The sequence below is a fragment of the Mixophyes fleayi genome, chromosome 2 (assembly GCF_038048845.1).
Source record: "Mixophyes fleayi isolate aMixFle1 chromosome 2, aMixFle1.hap1, whole genome shotgun sequence".
Lineage (NCBI taxonomy): Eukaryota > Metazoa > Chordata > Amphibia > Anura > Limnodynastidae > Mixophyes > Mixophyes fleayi.
In genome coordinates, this window is record NC_134403.1 from 305,504,377 (window position 1) to 305,527,100 (window position 22,724).

At 38.6% G+C, this 22,724-nt stretch overlaps 1 protein-coding gene across 1 annotated transcript; it reads left to right on the forward strand.

Annotated features, from left to right (window-relative positions):
- The first annotated feature begins 16,416 nt into the window (after nucleotides 1-16,416).
- Nucleotides 16,417-19,895, forward strand: NR0B1 (nuclear receptor subfamily 0 group B member 1). The gene is made up of 2 exons (XM_075196514.1): nucleotides 16,417-17,167; nucleotides 19,335-19,895. Exons 1-2 carry the CDS (start codon nucleotides 16,555-16,557, stop codon nucleotides 19,577-19,579), a joined length of 858 nt encoding a protein of 285 aa, XP_075052615.1. The 5' UTR covers nucleotides 16,417-16,554; the 3' UTR covers nucleotides 19,580-19,895.
- The last annotated feature ends 2,829 nt before the right edge of the window (nucleotides 19,896-22,724 follow it).

Consider the following 22,724-nt stretch of genomic DNA (forward strand, 5'->3'; position numbering starts at 1 on the left):
TAGCTTTATTACTACACTGAAATTTAAAGTTAATCTAGGACATGCCATACCCCAACTATAAATCTGTCCCCACATTTTAAATTCACCTCCCCCTCCAATGCAACATTGTTTTGCCCAGGTGCAAATGTTACTCCTTTTTTATGCTTTGCTCTCCTTAATGACTCATGCCCTCAGTGTCTGAGACAGGGAGTAATTATATGCAATCAATTAGGAGCAGTGCCTTGACATATGGTTAAACACACACTGGAAACAATTGCAGTTATAGGTTGACAACAGCTATAAAGCCAGGTAATGAGATTTCAAGGTCATTCAACAATGATTGAAACATCATAACAGCTGAACAAAGCAAATGTTTCATTATTTACACACTAAAACAATTGCAGCCATTAAAATTGGAAATCCCGTTAAAGTTAAAAAAAGGTTAACTCTCATGTGAAGGACATTGCATCCCACTCACATACAAAATACAGTATTTACTGGTCACCATTTGCAATGTTTCTCAGGAGGCATTTAACCTTCTCCCTAGGTCTGAGAGAGTGATTGAGCTGCCTTGCAGCTTTTTACCAGCCCCACACAGGTGTAGCTCTTGATTATCAGCAGAGTATCTTGGTAACTTGGAAGAGACGGAATGGTTGTTATGAATGGAGCCCATCCTTCTCTTTATTCATACCCCAGTGACACTTATCATCTTTTCCTACAGCTGAAGACACTTTTTGGGAAGCTTTTCCCAAACACATGCAATCTCCCAGGTGTTTAAAAGCATGTAAGACAGACAGTATATATCTGCCATTTGCCAATTTCAATGTGCTTGTGTCACAATTTGTTGAAAGGTATGGAATTCATTGGTGTTAGATGCACCAATATGCACTACAAAATCTGTTGGATTTTGCCTCATAATCTTTGTTTGTTTGAGACATATAATCCGTGTAATATTTAGTCTATATAGTCTGTTGTAATTAGTATTCTATGCTATACTAACATGTAGTGCATTGCATGTATACAGTACATGTATGTATAATTAGAACATATATTCATTTTGATGTTCTTGTTCTCTTACACTTATTTAGCTCTATGAGGCTCCTTGCCTTCCATGAATCACTGCTTAAAGTCCAAAAATGTTGCCTCTATAGCCTTCCTATTTTCTGTGAAGTGAGTCAAAGCAAGGTGGGTGACAAGAAATAATTATAATACCTTTATTTGTGAGTTATCAAACACACATCAATTATGTGGACATTAAGAAGATTGCAACTTAACTTAGATTCATGTATCTTCAAATATTGTTGTAACTTTAAAAGATAGAACCCAAAAAACAACTAGATATGAGTATAAAAACCAGAAACCTGATTTACGTTGTTGTTACGTTGTGTTATCGTGAGGTTTCCTTCCAGCAGTAAAACAGTTATTTACAACCAAAATATTATGTTTTCAACATCTGTCACCCTGCCGCTTTGCCACATTGTCGCGTTGTCGCTATGTGGCCTAATAGGATACTTTTTCAACAACAAATAACTATGTAAGGTTTGGCAGCTCTACCTTGAGAGCTGTGAAGCTACTATATCACTGATGATGACGCAGTCGCAGTGGGCGGAGCTTGAGCCATGCATAATGGCCACTAGCATTCCACTGCTGTTTACATGTACCGAACTTATGCGCAGATTAAGATATGAACTGGCTGAAAGCCAGAGCATTTCAACCAAATAAATTGTCTGTCATATGTGGCTCCACAGTAAATTAGGTTCAAACAAAGGTAAAAACATATGTGCTCACAAGACAGGATGTTAAAGCTAAGAAACACAGAGCAGTGAGTCATCATTGCAGGCAATGTCCAGTTGTGGGAGGTGTAGTAAAGCTAACAACCCCCACCTGAAGCAATGCATTCTGGGTACAGGTTTATAAGAATACAGGCCTCTTTTGACCACACCACATACACACTTGGAAGTTGGGACATCTCTTCCACCTGGAGCCTACAGGACACACACTCCACAGTAAGCTTATACCCTATCTGTCTATATATCTGCCTACATCTTATATGGCCATCTATTTCTATTAACTTTCCTTGCTTGCATGTATATCTATTAACTTTCCTCTGAATCTTTATCTGTTTATTTACCTTATATGTACTCTTTCTTATTTACCACTTAAACACATACTCTTTACACATTTAAACACACATGAACATGTATACACATAATCTTTACACATTTAAACACACAGGAACATGCTCTCTCTTTCTCTTGTTACATCTAAATACACACTACACAAAAGAGCAATACTGACCATACACTCATATACATTTCTGTCTTACAGCATATACACTAGTATATATATATATATATATATATATATATATATATATGCATAGGATATTATATACTTCTGAAGTTTTAACATTATGCCTATAGAATCTATAATGTTTAATGTGTATTGTATGTATGCATTTATGCATTGTATGTTTGATTATCTTTGTAAAGTAAAAGATTTGTATCTTTATGCCTCTTTTGTATGTTTAGATAACTGGAATGAATAGGATGAATGGATGTTCATATAGATTTATATAGATAATGCAGTATAGTGAGGTAAATAATAGATTGGTATTTATTTAGTGATTAACACATAATGGTGGGCTATCTGACGTGGAGGTCAATAGATGTGTAATACTTAGGCAATATCTAATATATATATAAGCCTAGCGGCGTGTGTTAGTCTGTGTGTGTAAAAAAAAAAACAAGCTGCAGCGCCACCTGCTGGGCGGAGTTATACACTGACCTACTAAATTCTTAGCATTATCTAATATATAAAAGTAAAAGCCTAGCGGCGTGTGTTAGTGTGTGTGTGTGTGTGTAAAAAACTATTTTCTCAGAAAGGGCTCATCCAATTGACCTGAAATTTGGTATACTGACATTATTTGACAAAAAAATTAGAATAGTGAAGTCAGTTAACTTCCATCAGCCCCCCTTCCCCCCGTGGGAGGGGTAGTAAAGGCTAAATTTACGAGTTGAGGGGTCAAACTCATTTTCATGAGGTAATTTTACCTCATGAACACACATTAAAAAGGGCGCTTGCATCGGGAATTAACGCTCTTCCCCTGAGGAGGCCTGGGCTAGGCCTAAATGCATGACAAGAACCTTTTTAAGACATTAAGTAGCTTGATTTGACTAGAATGCATGAGTATCATGCACGGGTTAACTTGTATATATATATATATATATATAGCCTTATCAAATGCAGGGATCACGTAAGTCTCTCTTATGGACTTCTAGTTGGGATGCGCAAGCATAACAACTGGGATACCTTGTTTATGGTTGGTATGATACAAGGTGAAAGCTCAAAAGGTTGTGTGAAATAATGCCTCTAAAAGACATCCGAGATGTCATGGGTGCACATTATTCTACGTGACTAAATAGCGAAAAAGACGCAAATTGCATTATATTCCAATAATTAATTAGATTAGTTATTAATAAGATCAAAGGCATTGTATCATTATTATGGCGGAACACAGGACATATATATATATATATACCCCTTTATAATCAGCCAGGTATATCAAAAGGTGCTATAGGGGAGAAGATATAAACAATAAAATGCACAAATAAGGTGAGGTCGTTTTTTGTTGCTTTATTTATTTTCACTATTTAAGATTTATCATTATAATTACAAAGTATTGCTGGGTTAACACTAAATAAACCTCTTTTTTATAGTGATTATTATATATTGTACCGAAAACCTTTAAAGATGGGCCACTACTTATGGGCCAGTGCTGTGTGCTTGCCCCCCCGTGCTAAATTCTGCCAGTCAGCCCCTGTACATAGCTGTGTAATAATTTAGATAAGTGTATCAACCACAAATCTGTTTAAAATGAGTAAACTGATTAAATAAGTGGTTTCTTTCCATTGTCCTAGTTTGAATTAGTGTCACAAACAGACTCTCATTTCACAGTATACCAGTGCCTTGCAGCAGCAAATAATATTGAATAGCAAGGTCATTTTTGGGTCAAGGAACACATATTATTTTGATTACAATATAAGGCCTTGCAAAGTTCAACTAATCTTTAAAGTCCCCACCAATGAATTGTAAATGTTACATTAAAAGTGTGCATGACAGAAAATGTATTTCATTTCCGCAATAAACTTCAATGTCAGGGGTATTTGATATTAGTATAATGAGGGCTATGGCCGGCAATATTGCCCAAGGTCATTATCGCAATGGTAACTATCAAGGCATGCTGTAATGATAAAGCTTTTTATGTGATTGTTCTTTTATGGGCTTTTTCCAGGACATTAATATTCCATGTGCAAAACTAGTCATGAATAGCTTAGTTTGTGATTAACATTAAATCAAGCACAATCTTTCTCCATTTTATGCATCAGGGAACAAAGCTCAATTGACTTTTAATATTTCAAAGCTGTGGTGACACTTTGAGAAGGTCTGCATGTGTAGTATTCGTTTTAGCTTCATAGAATGCATTAATAAGAAAGCTGTAGTTGAGAACATACGGCTGTGACCAAATAATTTACAGCTCATCTAAACATAATGGTTCTCTAGTCAGTTCACAAAGTAAAAAAAAAAAAAAAAAGACAGAAAAGTTTCCTGATAGTGTATTTAATTTAGAGGGCTCCTAAAGGGCACAACATCCAAGAATCACTGAAATGAACAGTGTGCTACAGTAAGAGTTCCTCCATGCCCCCTAAGCAGTTTTTTGGTAGGGATGAGGAAGCAAGCTAGAGCATACTTGCCAACTTTCAGTAGGCGACTAATGGGCGGGAGGGGGTGGGGCTCCTCGAATTGCGTCATTTTGGCCCCGCCCCCAAGAGTAAAATTATTCTCTGTGAATTGCGTCATTTTGACAAGGGAGATGCGGGATGCGGGAGAATTGCCAGCTCTCGCCGGAGCCCGGGAGACTGACCCAAATTTCGGGAGTCTCCCGGACTTTCCGGGAGAGTTAGCAAGTATGAGCTAGAGACTGGTAGTCAACAGCCAAAATGAGAAGATGTGGAGATTCAAAACTTGTATGCAAGGCAATTGACTACTGAGTAGTTGCTATAACTTCCACAGCCTCGAGGCACCCCAATATAGAGTTTGAGTTTTCCAGATGATCCTTGTATGACAATTCGGTTGAAAAGGGTGCATGTGCTAATATGGCAACTTAGGGGGGAATTCAATTTGCCGCGCTGCGGGAAAAACTAACGCGCTTGCACATTATTACCGTTAGTACGGTAATCATGCGCGTAAATGACAGTTATTACGGTAGTTTACAATTATTAATAATTATAAAACTACCATAATAACGGTAATAGTTTTAACTCCGTAGTAATTCGGGGGGAATTGAATTCACCCCTAAGTGTCTCTAGGCGTATCTGGGGGTGTAAATTAGTTTATTATTTTGCACATAAGTTAAATACTGGTTGTTTTTAATGTAGCACAGAAATATCAACTTTAAATTTCAGTGTACAAATAATCTATCAAGTATTTGTGTGCTACATGGAAAATAGCCAGTATTTTACTTATGCGCAAAATAATAAACTAATTGACACCCCTTGCATTGCAACATGGTATTGTCCAGAAATCTTAAGTAAGAAAATTTACTCAAATACTTGCCTTAATGAATCAGGCTTTCTATGTTTAAAGATAGACTTTATAATATAAGCTAATTAAAGGACTGTGTCCAACGTCAAATTGATTGGAGGCGCAGCTTCTGGAGATTAACAAGGTGGACAGAATGCTGAGACTGTAACATTTGGTCACTGCACCATGATAGTTCATACCCCAAATAAATGTTCATAATTTGCTAAAGTTTAATATGTTAAGCGATCATTTGAGCGAATTGTCAAGCAATTATTTGTCCCAATGCCCTCCAAAAGGACTATTTTAGACCTTAGCCATGGTGAAAGAGTTGTGTGTAGTTATTTTTGGGCTAAATAGATGTGAAGGGTTTCTCTGTAATACAGGCCCTGACAATGTGCGGATACAGTATAGAGTTGTTTTTTTGTGAAAATATGTTCCTCTGCATAATCAGAGAGCAGCAACCAGATCATGTTCAACTAGTGTCTGGCTTTTTGAAAACTGATGTAAATGTACCCACCTTAGGAGGAGTTGGCTCAGTTTTTTGGTGCTAGGTGGTCTATGACAGTGTTTCTTAAACCTGGTTTTCAGGACACCTAACAGTGCATGTTTTCCATATCTCCTTGCTTTAGCACAGGTGTATTCATTACTGACTGACACATTGTAACAGATCCACAGATAGTATAATTATTTCCCTTGTCACCTGGAAAATATGCACTGTTAGGGGTCCTGAGGACTGGGTTTGAGAAACACTGGTCTATGGGACAAGTGCCGGGGTGGAGGTGGAGGTGTGATGAAATGAATTTGGTCATCACAGCCCTGCACCCCCCTCCCCACCCCCCCAATTTGCATTAGCACACAGACGGATGGGACTATGATGCCCTGTTCACCCACTACAGAAGAAAGTGAAGGGTAATACATGAGGGTTCTTTACTCTGCCAAGAGTCCATGAGGACTATGACAAATTTTGGGGGTCTCGCTGATATTCTGGGAGAGTAGACAAATATGCCTAAACCTATAAAATGTGTGAGCAGTTTGGTGCCGTTTAAATTATGTGTTTTGTGAGCCACATAAATCTTTCACTGGTTAATCAGGGAGAGTCAAACAGAAGGTGATGGAAATGTATGGGATTTACATGTATTTTTTTTAAGCCATTTGTGGGCAATCTTCTCTACTCTAGCTGCAAGATGGTTACATTCAGATTTGCTAGTTGTGTCTCAGTTTGTGGTATTTCTGCTGCTGGGTGCCAACTGTCTGTCTATTTTAGGATCCCACTTGTGCTGATGGTGAAGCAAACATGGTTCTGTACTTGCCATGAGATATACGCTTTGCAGCTGTGCAGGAACCGGCCTTCTCCTGTATTTTTTTCCCGCAGATACATTGGACCTGTATCATCAAAGAACGTAAATGCTGATATGTGCCATATACATACATAAAATGTATGTGCCTGCGGGGTGCAGCCACCTACAGAGGTGAATTGATTTTTATTCTTTCTTGCTAATAAACCTCAATGACAGTCATTTGCATAATTCCCATGCTGAAGTCAGCAAGAGCATACCCATTACAGGCTGCATGTCGCCTATTTCACACAGGCTTCTTTCTTCCCATGGGGCGCAGCCTCTTCCTGTGCATGTCTCCTGACCTATGCTTCTCCTACACTGGGTGGTTGGTTCCTGAGCACCTCTGCTTCTCCCCCTACTCTGAGGTCAAGAAACCTAATCTTGAACCCACTTCACTCTCTAACTACTGCCCCATTTCTCTACCTCCACTGAAACTACCCTGGCTAAGGTCACCAATGATCTCCTCTCGGCTAAAGCCAGGGACCATTTCTCCCTTCTTATCCTGTGGACCACCCCCTCCTGCGAGGGAATGATCTGCCGCGTTCTATCAGACCATCCCCCAATCTGTGCAGCTTCAAACAGGCATTAAAGCTCCATCTTTTTTTAAAAGCTTACCACTCATTCGCTTAACTTCCCACCTTGTCGGTTACCTCCTCCTCTCATCCCTGTTCCCCCCTCCCCTCTCCATCTGTGTGACTCTGTCCCCATTCCACCCCTTGCGTCTTTGGCATGTCTGTCCTTCTCTTTAGATTGTAAGCTCCGTAGAGTAGGGCCCTCTCTCCTCCTGTTTCCATTACTTTTAACTTTTATCTCCAGCTATGCTGCCGACATCCTTTTTGGGCTTTCTGCCCAAAAAAGAGGTGGAGAGAAAGGTGCTTTTTTCTGCACCTTTCAGTGACTCTTCACCTGATAGCTGCGCCCTGACTTTTGGGCACAGGTTTCCAGCATCTACTGAATTTTCCTTGCCCTCCCTCACTCTTTCAGCCTTTCTTCTCAGCTGTGCATTGAGCTACCTGAGTTATAGTGTTATTGGTTTTATACTGTGCTGTTTCACCTTGTACTGTCCTATTGTTTGTTCCTGTATGGTGCTGCGGATATTTTGTGGCGCCCTATAAATAAAAATTAATAATAATAATAATAAGAAGAAGAAGACTGCCCTCATTGTCATAGTATTCATCCATCCCCCAGTGTGTATGTCTCTTTCACACCCCTGCTTATATCTCTACATTTGTGTTTGCCTTTCTATATGTGTACTTATATGCCCCATGTGTGTCTCTGTCCCTCCCCTTTGTGTGTGTGAATTTGTCTCCTCTTTGTGTGTGTGCCTGTGCCTTTCTACCTCCCTCTTTGTGTCTATAATTTTATATCTGCACCTCTATCTCCCCATCTGTCTCTCACTGTTGTTTACTCTTTGTGTTTGTCTCTGTATTGTGGATGTCTGTCTCCCTTCATCCCACTTACAGTATCTATCCTCCACACTATCTTGTGTTCCCACCACCCACTTTAACCCTGTGCCACTCACGTCCCACTTTTCCTCACACCAGGGGCAAACGCAAGGTTTCAAGAGGGAGAGTTTCCATTCCACACAGCCACGGGCAATGGTAGCCAACTGTCCTGATTCTGGTGAGGCAGTCCCAATTTTATGTGACTGTTCGCACAGTCAGGACTTTGTTCCAACTACAAGGATAGTTGGGATGGATGTCCTGCTACACGCTCTTCTTGTTATTAGGGTGAGCTGCTTTTCTCTAACTGTAGTGCATGCTGCTTGCCTTTAACAAGCAGTACAGTGTGAAGCGGGACATACATCCCAACTATCGTTGCAATCAGGACAAATTCTGGACTGAGCGGGCTAGTCACATGAAATCAGGACTATAGTCACCAGAATCAGGACAGTTGGCAGACAGTGCTGTACTCTCCTACCTGTTCTTGTAGTTTTCACTACCTGCGGCTGCTGGTCTCTGAAGCTTGGTTGCTGCTTGTCTGGTTTCTGGAATGTTGGAGCCCTGTTTGGTAAAAAGGAAGATACATAAAATATGGAAAGTCGAGCAGTGATTGAGCCCATTTAGGCCTCCCTCCCCACAACCAACCCAGATGTTAAATCAATAGCAGCATAAGTGGATAGCACTTCTGCCTCACAGAACTCATCATGAGTTCAATTACTGACCATAGTCTTGACTGTGTTTAGTTTGTATGTTCTCCCCGTGTTTCCTTCGGGTGCTCTGGTTTCCTCCCACACTCCAAAAACATACTGGTAAGTTAATTGGCTGCTATCAAATTGACCCTAGTCTCTCTCTCTCTCTCTATTTCTCTCTCTCTGTCTGTGTGTTTAGACTGTAAGCTCCAATGGGGAAGGGACTGATGTGAATGATTTCTCTGTATAGCACTGTGGAATTAGTGGCGATATATAAATGAATGGTGATGATGATGATGATGATGATGAATAGCACCTATGTTTAATAATTAGGCCTAATTACCAGCCTTCACCCTACCAGCCCCAGCTTTAAATTAATAGCCTCCACATTTAAAAATTAGACCTATTTCCACCCTACCATCCCCTATATTAAATTAATAGTATTCACATCTAATAAATGGACATATTTCCACCCCACCAGCCGTCACATTAAGTTAATAGCCTCCACATTTAATAAATAGACCAATTTCCCCCCCAATTAGACCCAGCATTAAATAAATAGCATTCAGAATTAATAGACAGACCTAATTCCCCCCACCATGCCCTGATATTAAGCTAATGATATTCACATTTATTAAATACAACTAACTCCCCCCTCAAAACAGCCTCAATATTAAATAATTAGTATTCCCATTTAATTATTAAACCTATGTCCCCCAAATTGCCCTAATACTAAATAATTGGTGTTCACAATTAATAAATACCGCTTCTTCTCCCAAAACTCAATCCCATGTTAACTTAATATGCCCCAACACACCTTGGTAACAATTAAAAAATGCCATTACACCACCTTAAATTAATAGTAATAACTATGACCCCACTATTAAATTAAATAATACTCACTATGAATTTATTTGCCCCCACCAATAAATTTATATTTCCCACCCACTACTAAATGATTACTGCCTACCTTCACCAATAAATAAACAACCAGCCTCCTCCTTATTACAATAAACCATCACTTACCTTCTTCCATTTGACAGACTCTTCTGTCTTCTACTTCCTGCAGTATGACATGCCGTCAGTTCTGTGAAAGAGGGGGGTGGGGCGGGGCGTATATACCGCAGATGGGGAGCAGAGCGAATCACAACAGATCTGTACATCCATGACTGCTTCCAAGGAAGTGGACCAGACCAACAACAGTCATGGCAGGAGAGGGGAGGGGGTTTCTGAACTAGAAACCTCCCCTGGGTGTGCACCTGTCACCTCACACCTTCTCCCGCCGCTCCCCTCATCTCTTTTAAAATATTTTTTCATTTTCAAAATATTTTTCATCTATTTATTTTTTTTTTAAATCCACTTCAGTGAAAATGAAAGCCCAAATCTTGCAAGCAGACTCAAAGACTGGATTGGCAATGTGGTAAGATAACCCTTACCGCTGCAGGCCAGTATCACTGGGGCAGCTGGGAACAAACTGTTGTGATAAGGGATTTTTTTCACAGCCATGATAATCTGCAATAACAATTTTTTTAGATATCCCGAAGGGGCTACTCATGATAAAAGGCCCCCTATATCTCTGAACTGTATCTCTTGCATTTAACATAAATAAAATTAATCATGCTCCATGACCATCTTCATAATGCCAGTTTAGACAAATGGTATAAAAATTCTTTAATATAAAAACAGGAATAATCGATAGATCAATTTTAAAAATGTGATGTGTCTTTATTAGTATCATAAAATACCTTAAAATATCCGACCTGCTATTATCTAGATTGTTTACTGTGTAGAACAATACAATTTTCCCACGTGATGGACACCGCTTCCCTGCACTGCTCCAAAGAAGCTGCAGAGATGAAGAAGCCAGGCCAGAATACAAGCTCTTATATTCCCATGATTAAGCTGTAACAAGCAAAACGTACGTCGGGCCGGATGTCACGTCATGTGACGTCAGACACGGAAGTGGTAAGGACTGATCGCAGCGAACGCCAGCTAGTTAGTACTTAGATCAACTAATTTAATGGTAAATATCTAGTTTAGAAACATCTCAAATAACACCCATAGAGGAGTGAATGTGTACCACTTAGGAGTGTGTTCAGTGTGACTTTTTGGAACCTCCAACAGGTGGCTTTCTAGTCCAGGAGGGCTGTGACTGAAAGAGCCCGGATCGATACAAACTATATATCCCTGGTGTCTATTGGACAATTCAGGTGAAAACAATTAACAAAACTAAGAAGAGCTTAGACATCCGGCTTAAGAGTTATGCATGATACTAACAAGTATCAAAAATGAACAATAGAAAATAAACAAAAAGCCCAAAGCGCACCAACTAAGGACATTATTTCTCTATACACATATCCTTGTATGTGAGGTCACATAAAAAAAAGAGATTATATAATATCAAATTCCTGTTACACAACAACTACTGAACAAACACCCGTTTCTGAATAAGTTAACTGGGATAACACTGTGGCTTTCAAATACCTCTGCACAAAAATGTAAAACAAAATTAGTGTGCGTAGGAGCACTATATATGATAATTAAATTTTTGCAAATATCTACATACTCTTTGGCAATAATAAGAGCCTTAAGAAATAACAACAGAAGTATATAATACCCACAGGATTAAAGGATATTCAGTTCATTGTTCAAACATTGAATTAATTGGACTCAATAAGAATGATGTAACATATGGATAGAATTGATGTTCACTTCATGTGACCAAATATGTTGGGTAAACAAGTGTTACTTTATGTGATCTATTTATTGGAACTAATGAATAACAAGCAATTATCTTTGTAATCAGTCGCACCCTAGGGTCAACATATTTTAATCACCTCTTTTTTCTTACTTTATCTCTATATTTTTATCCATAATTTTCCTACACTTTTCTGGTCCATAATTGTATTTTAATTGTATGTAATAAAGTTTTGGCTATTAACTATAAAAGTACTTGTCAAGGACTGAGTGCTTCAACTTTCAACTCTTTTCCACTCTTTTTTCCAGAAAACAAGCTGCAATGTAAGCAGACCTTCAGTCAATGATGCTCAACTTTTATCAGTGCCTCTGGCTCTTCAGAAATGTGAACTACAAAGCACAGCATGTCATACCAGAGGACAACCTGAGATTTGTAGTTCCAAAATAGCTGGAGAGTCATAGGTTACACTGGTAAACAGCCAGCCACATAACACACCAATCCTCACACTTCAACTCCCCTCCGGGAGATCCCAAAGAGGAGTTGAAGTGTGAGGACCATGGCCTGATCAGCCAATAGACTGATCAGGTTGCAGCCTGGAGCGCTGGGTCCAGGGGGGCGCAGCGCCGGGCACATTAATATTTGTTTTTATTTTATTTTTATTTTTGTTGGGCGTGTTCGTCCAATCTTGGGGCCGCCCTTGGTCTCAAGGGGGCCCCAACTTTCAGTGAATCCAATTAGACTCAGGCAGGCAGCTAACAGCAAATCTGATGCTGTTAGCTGCCCTGCCAGTGTGGGTGCTGTACGCTGCTTAGTGTGGTCACATGAGATTATCACATATCACGTGACGACACCAAGCAGTGAGAGCGCGCCAGAAATGGCAGGGCAGCTAACAGCATCGGATTTGCTGTTAGCTGCCTGTCAAGAAGATCGAAGTTCCAGCATCTGAAGAGAGGAGGAACAGAAGACAGCAACGTAAGTTCTGTCATTGAATATAAAGGAGGATGAGGCGATACATTGACTGCGGGGGGGGGGATTACTGGTGTGGGGAGGGGCTAATTGGTTAATAAAACAGCAGCAATGGGTTTGAAGAATTGACTGGGGGGTTGGGTAATGAGTTGCCTGCAAAGGGTTGATAATCCTATAGAGGGGGGGGTTAATGAACTACCTGCCGTTAGTAGATTAAGGAATTGGGGGGGGTTAATGTACTGGCTGCAACAGGATGATGAATTTGCCTGGGGGGTGTTACTGATTTGCCTGCAACCATTGATGAATTAGCTAGTGGGGGGGGGGGGTGTTCATGGATTTGCTTAGGAGGGTTAATGAATTGGTTATGGTAAGGTGATTAATTGGCTGGGTGTGGTGAGCAAATGAGTGGTTGGGTGGGGGATGATATGGATGGGGTGTCAAACTTTCTGGTGAGGATTTACAAAATTGTCTGGGGTAGGTGATGAAATAGCTTGTGGGGCTATGATCTCTGTATTGTGTGGTGGCGATGTGGATGCTCTCTGTTGTCTCAGCAGTCACTAGAATGCTAAATACTAGACATACAGGACTGGTAGATGTTAGCATATGATTATAAATAATTTTCATATATTTTATTGTCTATATATGCCTGTACTAGGGTTTTTTTAATTTCGTCATAATGGAGTGTTGTGTTTGTGTCATTCAGGGTTTGTTAACATTTTGCACTATAATAAAATTTTTGCACATTTTCAATACAGGACTCCAAGTTTTCAGAATCCAGCCAAATAGCAACAACGCTCCAAGGACAAGCAAGAGAGAACATCAGGTAGCCTACGCTGCAATATCAGGAAAGAGAGAATGGCGCAATTTGCCTAGCTTTCACTGAGGAATCTTACTGTAATGACATTTTAATATGTTTGCAGAATTAAGTGGTTTTTGTATTAATTAATATTTTACAATTTTGTGTGTGTATGTGTGCGTATATATATATATATATATATATATATATATGTATACATACATGTATATATATTTACATATGTATATATATATATATATACACACACACACACACACACACACAGTGGTGGAAGTGGGCTGGGGGACGGTTGAATGCCCCACCGCCACTTCTACTGTCTTCATTGTAAAACTTTTCCCGAATTTCCAATTTGACCTCTGATTATACATTGGTGGTGGGTGGCGGCAACCGATGTATTAGCCTAGGGTGACTGGAACCCTTATCAGGCCCTGGTGAGGACGGAAGGGGGCTGGGTGTGTCAAAACGCATTCTTTTTGCCAGCAATGATACAAATGCATTACTATGCTGCTGTAGGTGGGGCCAAAATGCCATGATTCACCGCAAATCCCGTCATGGAGGCTCCTATCCTGCTCTGAGCACCATAACTCCACGCTACACCTCTGGTCCTGAAGACTTTAATCAATTTCTTAAGGTATGTTGTTTTGTTTTTTTTTTGGACAATATTGAACTATGAAATAAAACTGTGTGTGCTTTTTGTTTTTTGGAATTTTGTTTTGGTATAATGGACAGGTCTGGGAAGTGCAAAAACAAGATTTAATTATACAAGAGAGATTAATAAAATGAGATAAAGGGGTTGAAAGGGTGTTTTTTTAAGGCTGTTCCTTAGTGTGTGTGTGGGGGGACGCGCTCAGAAAAAACATATTTTTTTTACCAGCTCTGATCTTTCATCATATACATTGAAATAGATATATTTATGGTTTCCAGTTGATAAGAGCAGGTCTATGTGCACATTGCCTAAGGGAAAAAAGCCTCATATCTACTGTGTGTCACTTGTAAAAAAGACAATCCCAATTCGTTACTTGCATGATTAATTGAAGCCTTATAGGAGGTTAAATTGAGCAATGTTTTAGGACAAAAACAAAATGTTTTATTTAATGAAAGAACTAAAATGATAGGCGGTTGAAATTTTGATGCGACAGTTACACTTCTACACAGTGCCCATCTTCAAATTTTCCTGCCGCTCAGCACACCAGGGCACTCTTCTGATTTCAGGAGGCACTGTGCAGACTCTATAGGCACTCTGGTGCAAAACCAAAGTGTTTTGTAGTACACATAAAGTGTGCGTCGTATATGAGGTCCAGAAAGGAAAATTTACAAATGTGTAAAAATACAGCTCTGCGGTGCATATGTAATTTTGTGCACCTATCTTTTCTTTTACAGGAGGTACATGGATCTGTGCATAAAGAATGCAGCCTCTGTGGGGAAGTTGCAGCTTTGAAGGCACTGAGGTGGCCTGTGGCGTTCGCAGCTAAATTCTCAGTGGACACTTGTGCACGTCAAGTTGTGCCCACCTGGAGTTTCTTTGTGTACTTCGAACACGATTGGCAACCCTTAAATTGTGTTTGCAGTTCGATTTAAAGAAGAATGTTAAAATTCATTATATTAAAATATTATTTTAGTTGTTTTAAAAAAAATAAACAAAACAGTAATTTTAATGAGAACCTAGAATATGATTGACGAACTTCAAATGCGAATGACGAAGGTGAGCTTCAAATTCTGAGCTGCAAATTTGAATCGGAGTCCATAGTCGATTGTACCACCGAATATTTTCCTGTCATTGAACTTTGAAATGGTTTGAAAGTTTGGAGTATCTCTAAATGGTAAAGCTTTGTGTCACTATAACGCTACATTTGATGTGGGTAAGCACATAAAATACCCATATAATGTGGCTATCAAATTGCCCAATGTTGTGGCCATTAAGATGCTTAGTTATGTGCCAAGTAAGATGCCCAATGACTTTACACTGTCAGATAAAGTGAATTGAGAATGCTGCTGGCTTCTATTGGCCACTATTGGTAACAAATTAAAATTTGTTGATTCTCTCTTATCACTTCTGTCACAGCACCAACTTGAAGCACTAAACCAGGGATGGAATGAATCCCTTATCCCCATCTGAGCTCTTCCCAGGTTTTACACAATCTTTCCACATCATAGAGGTGTGGGGATAAACAGGGCCATCTTTTCCATTGGGCACGATGGGCAGGTGCCCAAGGGCCCCACGGGCAAGGGGGCCCTATAAGCAAGGCTCTTAATAAGAATAAATAATCCTGCAAAAAAAAAAATCCTGCAAAAGAAAAACTTCAGGGGGCACTGAGCGAGTACATTTAAAAAAAGCAGTGCATCGGGGGCCCTATATATATATATATATATATATATATATATATATATATATAAAATATATATAGGGGTCCCGATGCACTGCTTTGCCCAGGGGCCCGTAATGTTGGTAAGATGGCCCTTGGGATAAATATTATCACAAAAAGGTGTGCTCTGTAAAATTGCCATGGACACCAGTTTTCTCATAAAGGATTAATATATCCATATACTGGCATAAAAGGAGCCCTAGAAATGATATTACTCCCATGGAAAAGCAGGATTTGTGTGTCATTGCACCTGCACTGTCCTTAGTAATTGACCCAGTTATGAATCTTTTTCATTATAATTTCCATTGTCCTTCATGCCGAATTTGTGATCGAATTCAATTGATCTTTTTCATTAGTGACGCATGCATGCAAAAACTACAATAGAAATCTTGAAGTGTTCCAGATCAACTCTAAGGCTCCCTCTAGCTATGTAACATAAACAGGGAAGGAGGTGTGTGCTTGCTTTCCCCTCTCCCTCTCTGTTAGCCAATAATGAGTGTCTGCCCCTTTTGAACTGCAGTTATTGTCTGACTGAAAGAAAGGTATAAATATAACCTGAGGGGCAGTCAGAGGAGGATCAGCATAGTATCCGTCTGGCTTCATTTAAAGGCAAAATAGCAGCAATAGAAGCAGCTGAGGCAGCCCAGGAGCTGTCAGATTCTATCACTCCCCTCTTCCCCATGGCTTGTTTAGATAAATGTCATTGCTCTGTAGACAACAGAAGGCACGGTAGTATTTTATACAACATTCTGAAAAACGAGGAACACAAGGACTCACATAACAGCAAATCCAGGAATGAAGATCACACAGGGGTGTATGGACAAGGCTGTTCCTGTGGATCACAGAAGAAAGTCAGTCTTAAAAGCCCACAGGTAACATGCAAGGCAGCCTCAGCAGTGCTTATGAAGACCTTAAGATTTGTCAAAAGCGTTCCATGCTTTCAGGAGCTGCCACTGGATGACCAGCTGCTGCTGCTCAGGAGTTGCTGGGCTCCCCTTTTGGTGCTGGGACTTGCGCAGGACAAGGTGGATTTTGAGACAATTGAAACATCAGAGCCCAGTATGTTACAAAGAATTTTAACTAACAGACAAGGAGGGGAGAGAAAATTACACCAAGAACATCAGCATCCAGGAGCATTATTAAGAAATACCCACGAACAGCAACACAAACACACAGAGCTGCCTTCTGCAACGGAGATCAGGTGGATCAAAGAGTTTTTAGAGAAGTGCTGGAGCATGGCCATTAGTACCAAAGAATATGCCTATCTAAAGGGAATTGTACTTTTTAATCCAGGTAATTAATCTCATATCTTCAATATTCACAGGCATACGGATTATAATATTGGTGCTGGTCTATGTATAGAGCCTAACTTTTGCAACAAACGGTTAATAGTGTATTATCAATATAGAGTAGTGTGTGTGTGTGTGTATATATATATATATATATATATATATATATATATATATATATCTATATCGTTGTATTGATTGACATTTATTATGGCAGAAAACGATAAAATAAAATAATTGTATAATTTAAGGTTTATCTGTATAGATTAATTAAATTGCTAAATAGATACTGGCTTCACATATTATTTTTAGTTGAATTACGTTTATGTAAATATTAATAAGAAACTTTTTTAGCTTCAATAAAAGCTGTTTCTTTTTAGTATTAAACAGAATATTGTGATGGAAGAAGAACTAATGCATACTGTAAAACACAGTATAACACAGTATATAAAGTATCATTACAGGAACTGTGGTTGCATCACACATCCTTACCATGGTAGTGTGAAGTCTTCTCTCTGCACTGTTATATTATATAATCCAAGATTTACAACTGAAAAGCAGTAGCATCATTTTTGTTTTAGCTTCAAAAGCTTTAAGTGTATGAGATTTTCACTTTGTTCCTTGGCAATTCGAAATCACATCTCTTTTAAATAAAACATTATTGGGCTCAGTTGGTGTTAACGTGATCATAATATATTTTAAATATATTTATTGTGACATTATGATTTAATAAATGTAACCATTGTCAGCATAACATACTTTCGTAGGATGCTATTATTGTTAATGTTGGTGTGTGTGTATTGGTTTTTTTTGTTGTTTTTTTTACTCAAGAAAGGTATTAAATGTGTTGTCTCCTGATCAGTTAACTATACAGAGGCTTGGAAACTCTCCTATATGTTTATAAAGACTCCCAATGCTGTTTAACTTAATCCCCAGGCACATAGTGATGCACTCAGTGTTTTGAACATAAAGAGGTTCAGGGGACTGTCAGCGTTGTGTGTGCTCTGCTCTTTAACACACAGCAAACTTAGCAGAGAGAGTCACCCTTTGTATTGCTTTATAATGGACATGGAGCGCTGCCCAGTGGTAAACTTACTTCTCCCTCTCCCTACTTCTTTACCTGACAGTTAGATAGGGGTATCTGATTTGAAATAATTTTAGCTATTATGCTTCGAGTGGAGAAAAAAATATTCAGAAGACAATGGATCACAACGATAAAATATTTGCATATATTAACAAACGTTGATTACGTTACTACAATAGCTAGTGTAATATGTATGTTTAAATCAAATACTTAATAATAAAAATACATTTAGGTATGCTTGCCAAAATCTGATTTGCTAATTTTTTCAAAAATATTTATGCTACTATTATTAGTTTGTCATTATTATTATTATTATTATTATTATTATTATTATTATTTTATTATTTTGCACATTATTATTCTCAATTAGATTAATATTGAATACTAACATTACTGATTTTCTTGGTATCAGGTAGGGGTTGATGAATTAATATAGCACAAATGTTTAAAGAAGTTTAAGCTTTGGGTAAATAGAATGGGACAGGTAGGATATACTTTGCAATCAACATACCTTCCAACAATTTAAAGAGCAAAATCATGGCATAATAATTTACCCTTACCTCCACCGTTGTTTGAACCACTCCTACATTTGCTTGAGACCATGCCCAGTTTTCAGAAAGCTCCACCCTTTATGAGGTTAGCTAATTGGAACAGTCACTACAAAAACTGGACTATTGGGATGTTTGAATCTATATAAACCAGTGAGATTTTTTATTTTTTTTATTTTGCTCCTTACCTGAAACGCACAATAATGTAGAAAAAAAATGATGTGTGTCTTAGGGATATTTGGCCTTTTAAAATGTAAAAAACAAGTAAATAGCACATTATTACATTCAATAACTTGTATGCTGAATGTTTCAGTGTTAAATAAAAAACACAGACAAAAGGACCATAGTGTCCTGAAATCCTGCAGTAATATGCTACAGTGTATTCAGTCACTTATAATGGATGCTATTTCTAAATAGATTTTCTGTTTATTTATTTTTTTATTAATCATCTATGTTGTTATTATTGTATCACAGTATTACCCTTTAGAGACAAACATATTTTTAAAAGTCTAATGATTGTCCTTAAATTGTATTTGCAGATTTGCCCGGACTACACTGTGTTCAGTATATCCAAGGATTACAACAGGAAGCCCACCAAGCTTTAAACGAGCATGTAAAAATGATCCAGCGGTGGGAGCACACCAGATTCACCAAGTTAATTATAGTCCTCTCCTTGCTCCAATCCATCAATGCCAATGCCATTGCAGAACTATTCTTTAGACCCATCATTGGCTCTGTGAATATGGATGACATGCTGTTGGAGATGCTGGGTGCAAAAATATAGTAGAGACCTACAAACTGCCTTTCAATTCAAATGATACCTAAAAACAATAGGAAGCCTACACAGTTCTAATATGAGCGATAGGGTGGAAGCACAGTAAAATACCCAAGAAAAAACTTGTTCTGTGACAAATAAGCTAAACTTATTTTTTATATTGGCTGCTTAGTTACATGAATAATTGCTCTTACCCTTGCTTGCAGAATCCGTGGACATTCGGTATAGTAAATAGCTTTTATGGTAGTGTACTTGATCTACATGGGATCAGAGAGGTTTTTATATATCTAGATACTTTTACAGTAAAAATAAATATATGTATAGCACTAAGGGCTAGATTTACTAAGCTGCGGGTTTGAAAAAGTGGGGATGTTGCTACAGCAACCAATCAGATTCTAGCTGTCATTTTGTAGAAGATACTAAATAAATGAAAGCTAGAATCTGATTGGTTGCTGTAGGCAACATCCCCACTTTTTCAAACCCGCAGCTTAGTAAATCTAGCCCTAAGTGTTTTTAAAGTCTAAAGCTGCTTTTTTTCCAATATCATTTTCACTATATTAACATGGAATCTGGTTGTTTAGAATTATTGCAACATTTTTATGCCTTGAGAGATGTGCCAGGGGTTATTTCAATTTTCTTTGGAATTGTAATAGTCAGGCTAAACCTGCTGGTAAAATAAAAGTTATGTTTGCTGTACCACTGTGTCCTAGACTTTGTGGTAAGCCTTGTAGCCAAAGTTTATATATGTAAGATAAACTTTAACTTACCGTCTATAGTGTGCTTGTGCAACTGAAAGGGAGTACGTAGAAGTGCATATTTTGCCAAATGTGGAATACATTAGCATGATGATGAACAATAAAGGTTACATATAATTCATTCCTTTAATGCAATGAAAATTATTTTGGTTGATTTTTATTATTATAAGTCGTATATTAATTAAGACTAGCAGAAAAAGCCATTTGCACATGTTTGAACAAATAACACCTATTTTAATGGGTTATATTGTGAGGAACACCTATGTGCGTTTACTACCACATGGCCTTGACCATTTATAGAAATATTGTTTTAAAATATTGCTAATTCAAATGTGAGGTTTTCCCCTAATTATATACACTTGTTCCATTATACCCAGTTCCTACATTATAAACTGTATTCCTTTAGCAGAAGCCTCTCTGTGAGATGTTATTGCTTTCCTGTACCTTCTATTTTAAATGCAAAACCTATGAAATTGTTTCAGCTATTGTGGTTTAAAGTATTGTAAAATATGTAACTTATTGTTTTTACAAAGACAGTATTTTTTTATTGCATAATAAAACACTTTCTTGAATCCAGACCAGATTCACTTATTACTTACAGATGTATCATCTCAGTCCAGATGCTGGACCTAGTGTGTTCAACAATCTTTGTGTTCAACTCTTATTGTTGTTGCTACCACCATTTCTCCCTTGGTCATCTCCAGGGCCTCACTAAGGGTTCAGATAGCCCAAGGCTAACATGGTTGTAGCGCTCCTTTCCCTTTCACACCAGGCTATTACACGGTAGGTAAAAACAAACTTGTGCTTGCTTTAAAATCCAGTCCCCCCTCCTCCCCAAATGTTTATATTCCTGTGTTTTTAAAACTCAGCACCACTTGGCTTTTTGAAAGGGTTATGGCAATTCTCGTCATTCATCTTGTTTTCATTACAATCTCAAATGTATGGAAGAGTGGAGGCGTGAACGAACGCTAATGAGAGTAAGGATTTGAAAGGGGAAGGAGCTGTCATGTCTGTGTCTGTTACCATCCTTGTCTCTCCTATTGGCTTTTCCTCAAGTGCCCGACCAAGGGTGACTCATTGTCTTCATACCATGGGAATAAAATTAGTATTAAACCTTATTATGTTTCTTTAATGTTTTAAGTTTTACTTTGGAGAACAACTCTTCTCTAATATTTGAAAATGAATTTCAGTTTACACCTCCCCCTGTCACAATTTTGCACTGATTAAAATACGGCACCCCCAAAAAGCCGTGTGCCCTAGGCTGCAGCCTAGTCAGCCTACTGGATAATCAGGTACTGGCCATCTCTACTGTTTTCTTGTTGGCAAACAAGTGTCCTGACTCTCTTTCGAGCAGCGATCATAATGCTAAATAAAAACACACATAGCTACTCCCAGCTGGTGGAAACACACAAGGGTGCCAGCACAGTGTTAATGTGACAGTCTTCTCAAGAACCAGAAGTGAACAAGGATTGTAATAAGGTAAATGGTAAAGTTATGGCTGTCAGCAGCTGACTGTTGTAAGATTTTTAAAACGACTAATTCATATTTCATTTCTCCACTTCACACTGCTTATTCCCACAGTACAATCCCACTGGTAACAGCACAGAAATGCCAGTGGCTGCTCTACTATCAGCAGCTGATAATGCTGCTGCCTTACAGTAGCCACACACATTTTTTTCCCACGCCAGCAACAATTTTTATTCCACTACTTTATGTCTCAAGTGTTCCCCACACATTTTAGATTGTAAGCTCATTTGGACAGGGCCACCTTTACTTTCTGTTTCTTGTCATTGTATGTCATTTGTGTCATAATTTCTACCATGTGCAACACTGCATGTATAAATAGGGGAAAAAAGACGTGAAAATCCCTTTATTGAATAAAACAGCTTTAAAAACAATACATGCGTACTGGTTCAAAACTGCTTATCACAATGTGCATTGTCTGGTCAGCCCTTAATGAGATGCAGGCAGAGAGAAGGAGAGCTGATTGCTGCTTCACAGATGGTCTTAGATGGAATGATAATGTGCCAAACCACCATCTACATGTCTACAGTTTGTCTCTGCTGCTGCCTCTCTGTCAGTTATCTTACCATTGTCTCTATTTTTTTTGCTACAAGTGTATATTTCACTGTATCACCTCATGCTTGTCCATCATTTCTTCTAACTATTGCCCCATAATGCCATTCCCATTCATGCCCTTTTCCCCTGTATCCTCCCGCAAGGCTGCACGTAAGAATTCTGGCTCCTCTGAGAAATTTAGATCATGTGACCTCCTTCAGAGGTGAGATTATTAACTTCCAAATCTTCAAGTGGAGGTTCATTAGTATGTACTCTATGAGCCCCATGCAGATTTGGATTATGGTGGCTAATTTGAAAGATTTAGACTTCACTTGGCTCTA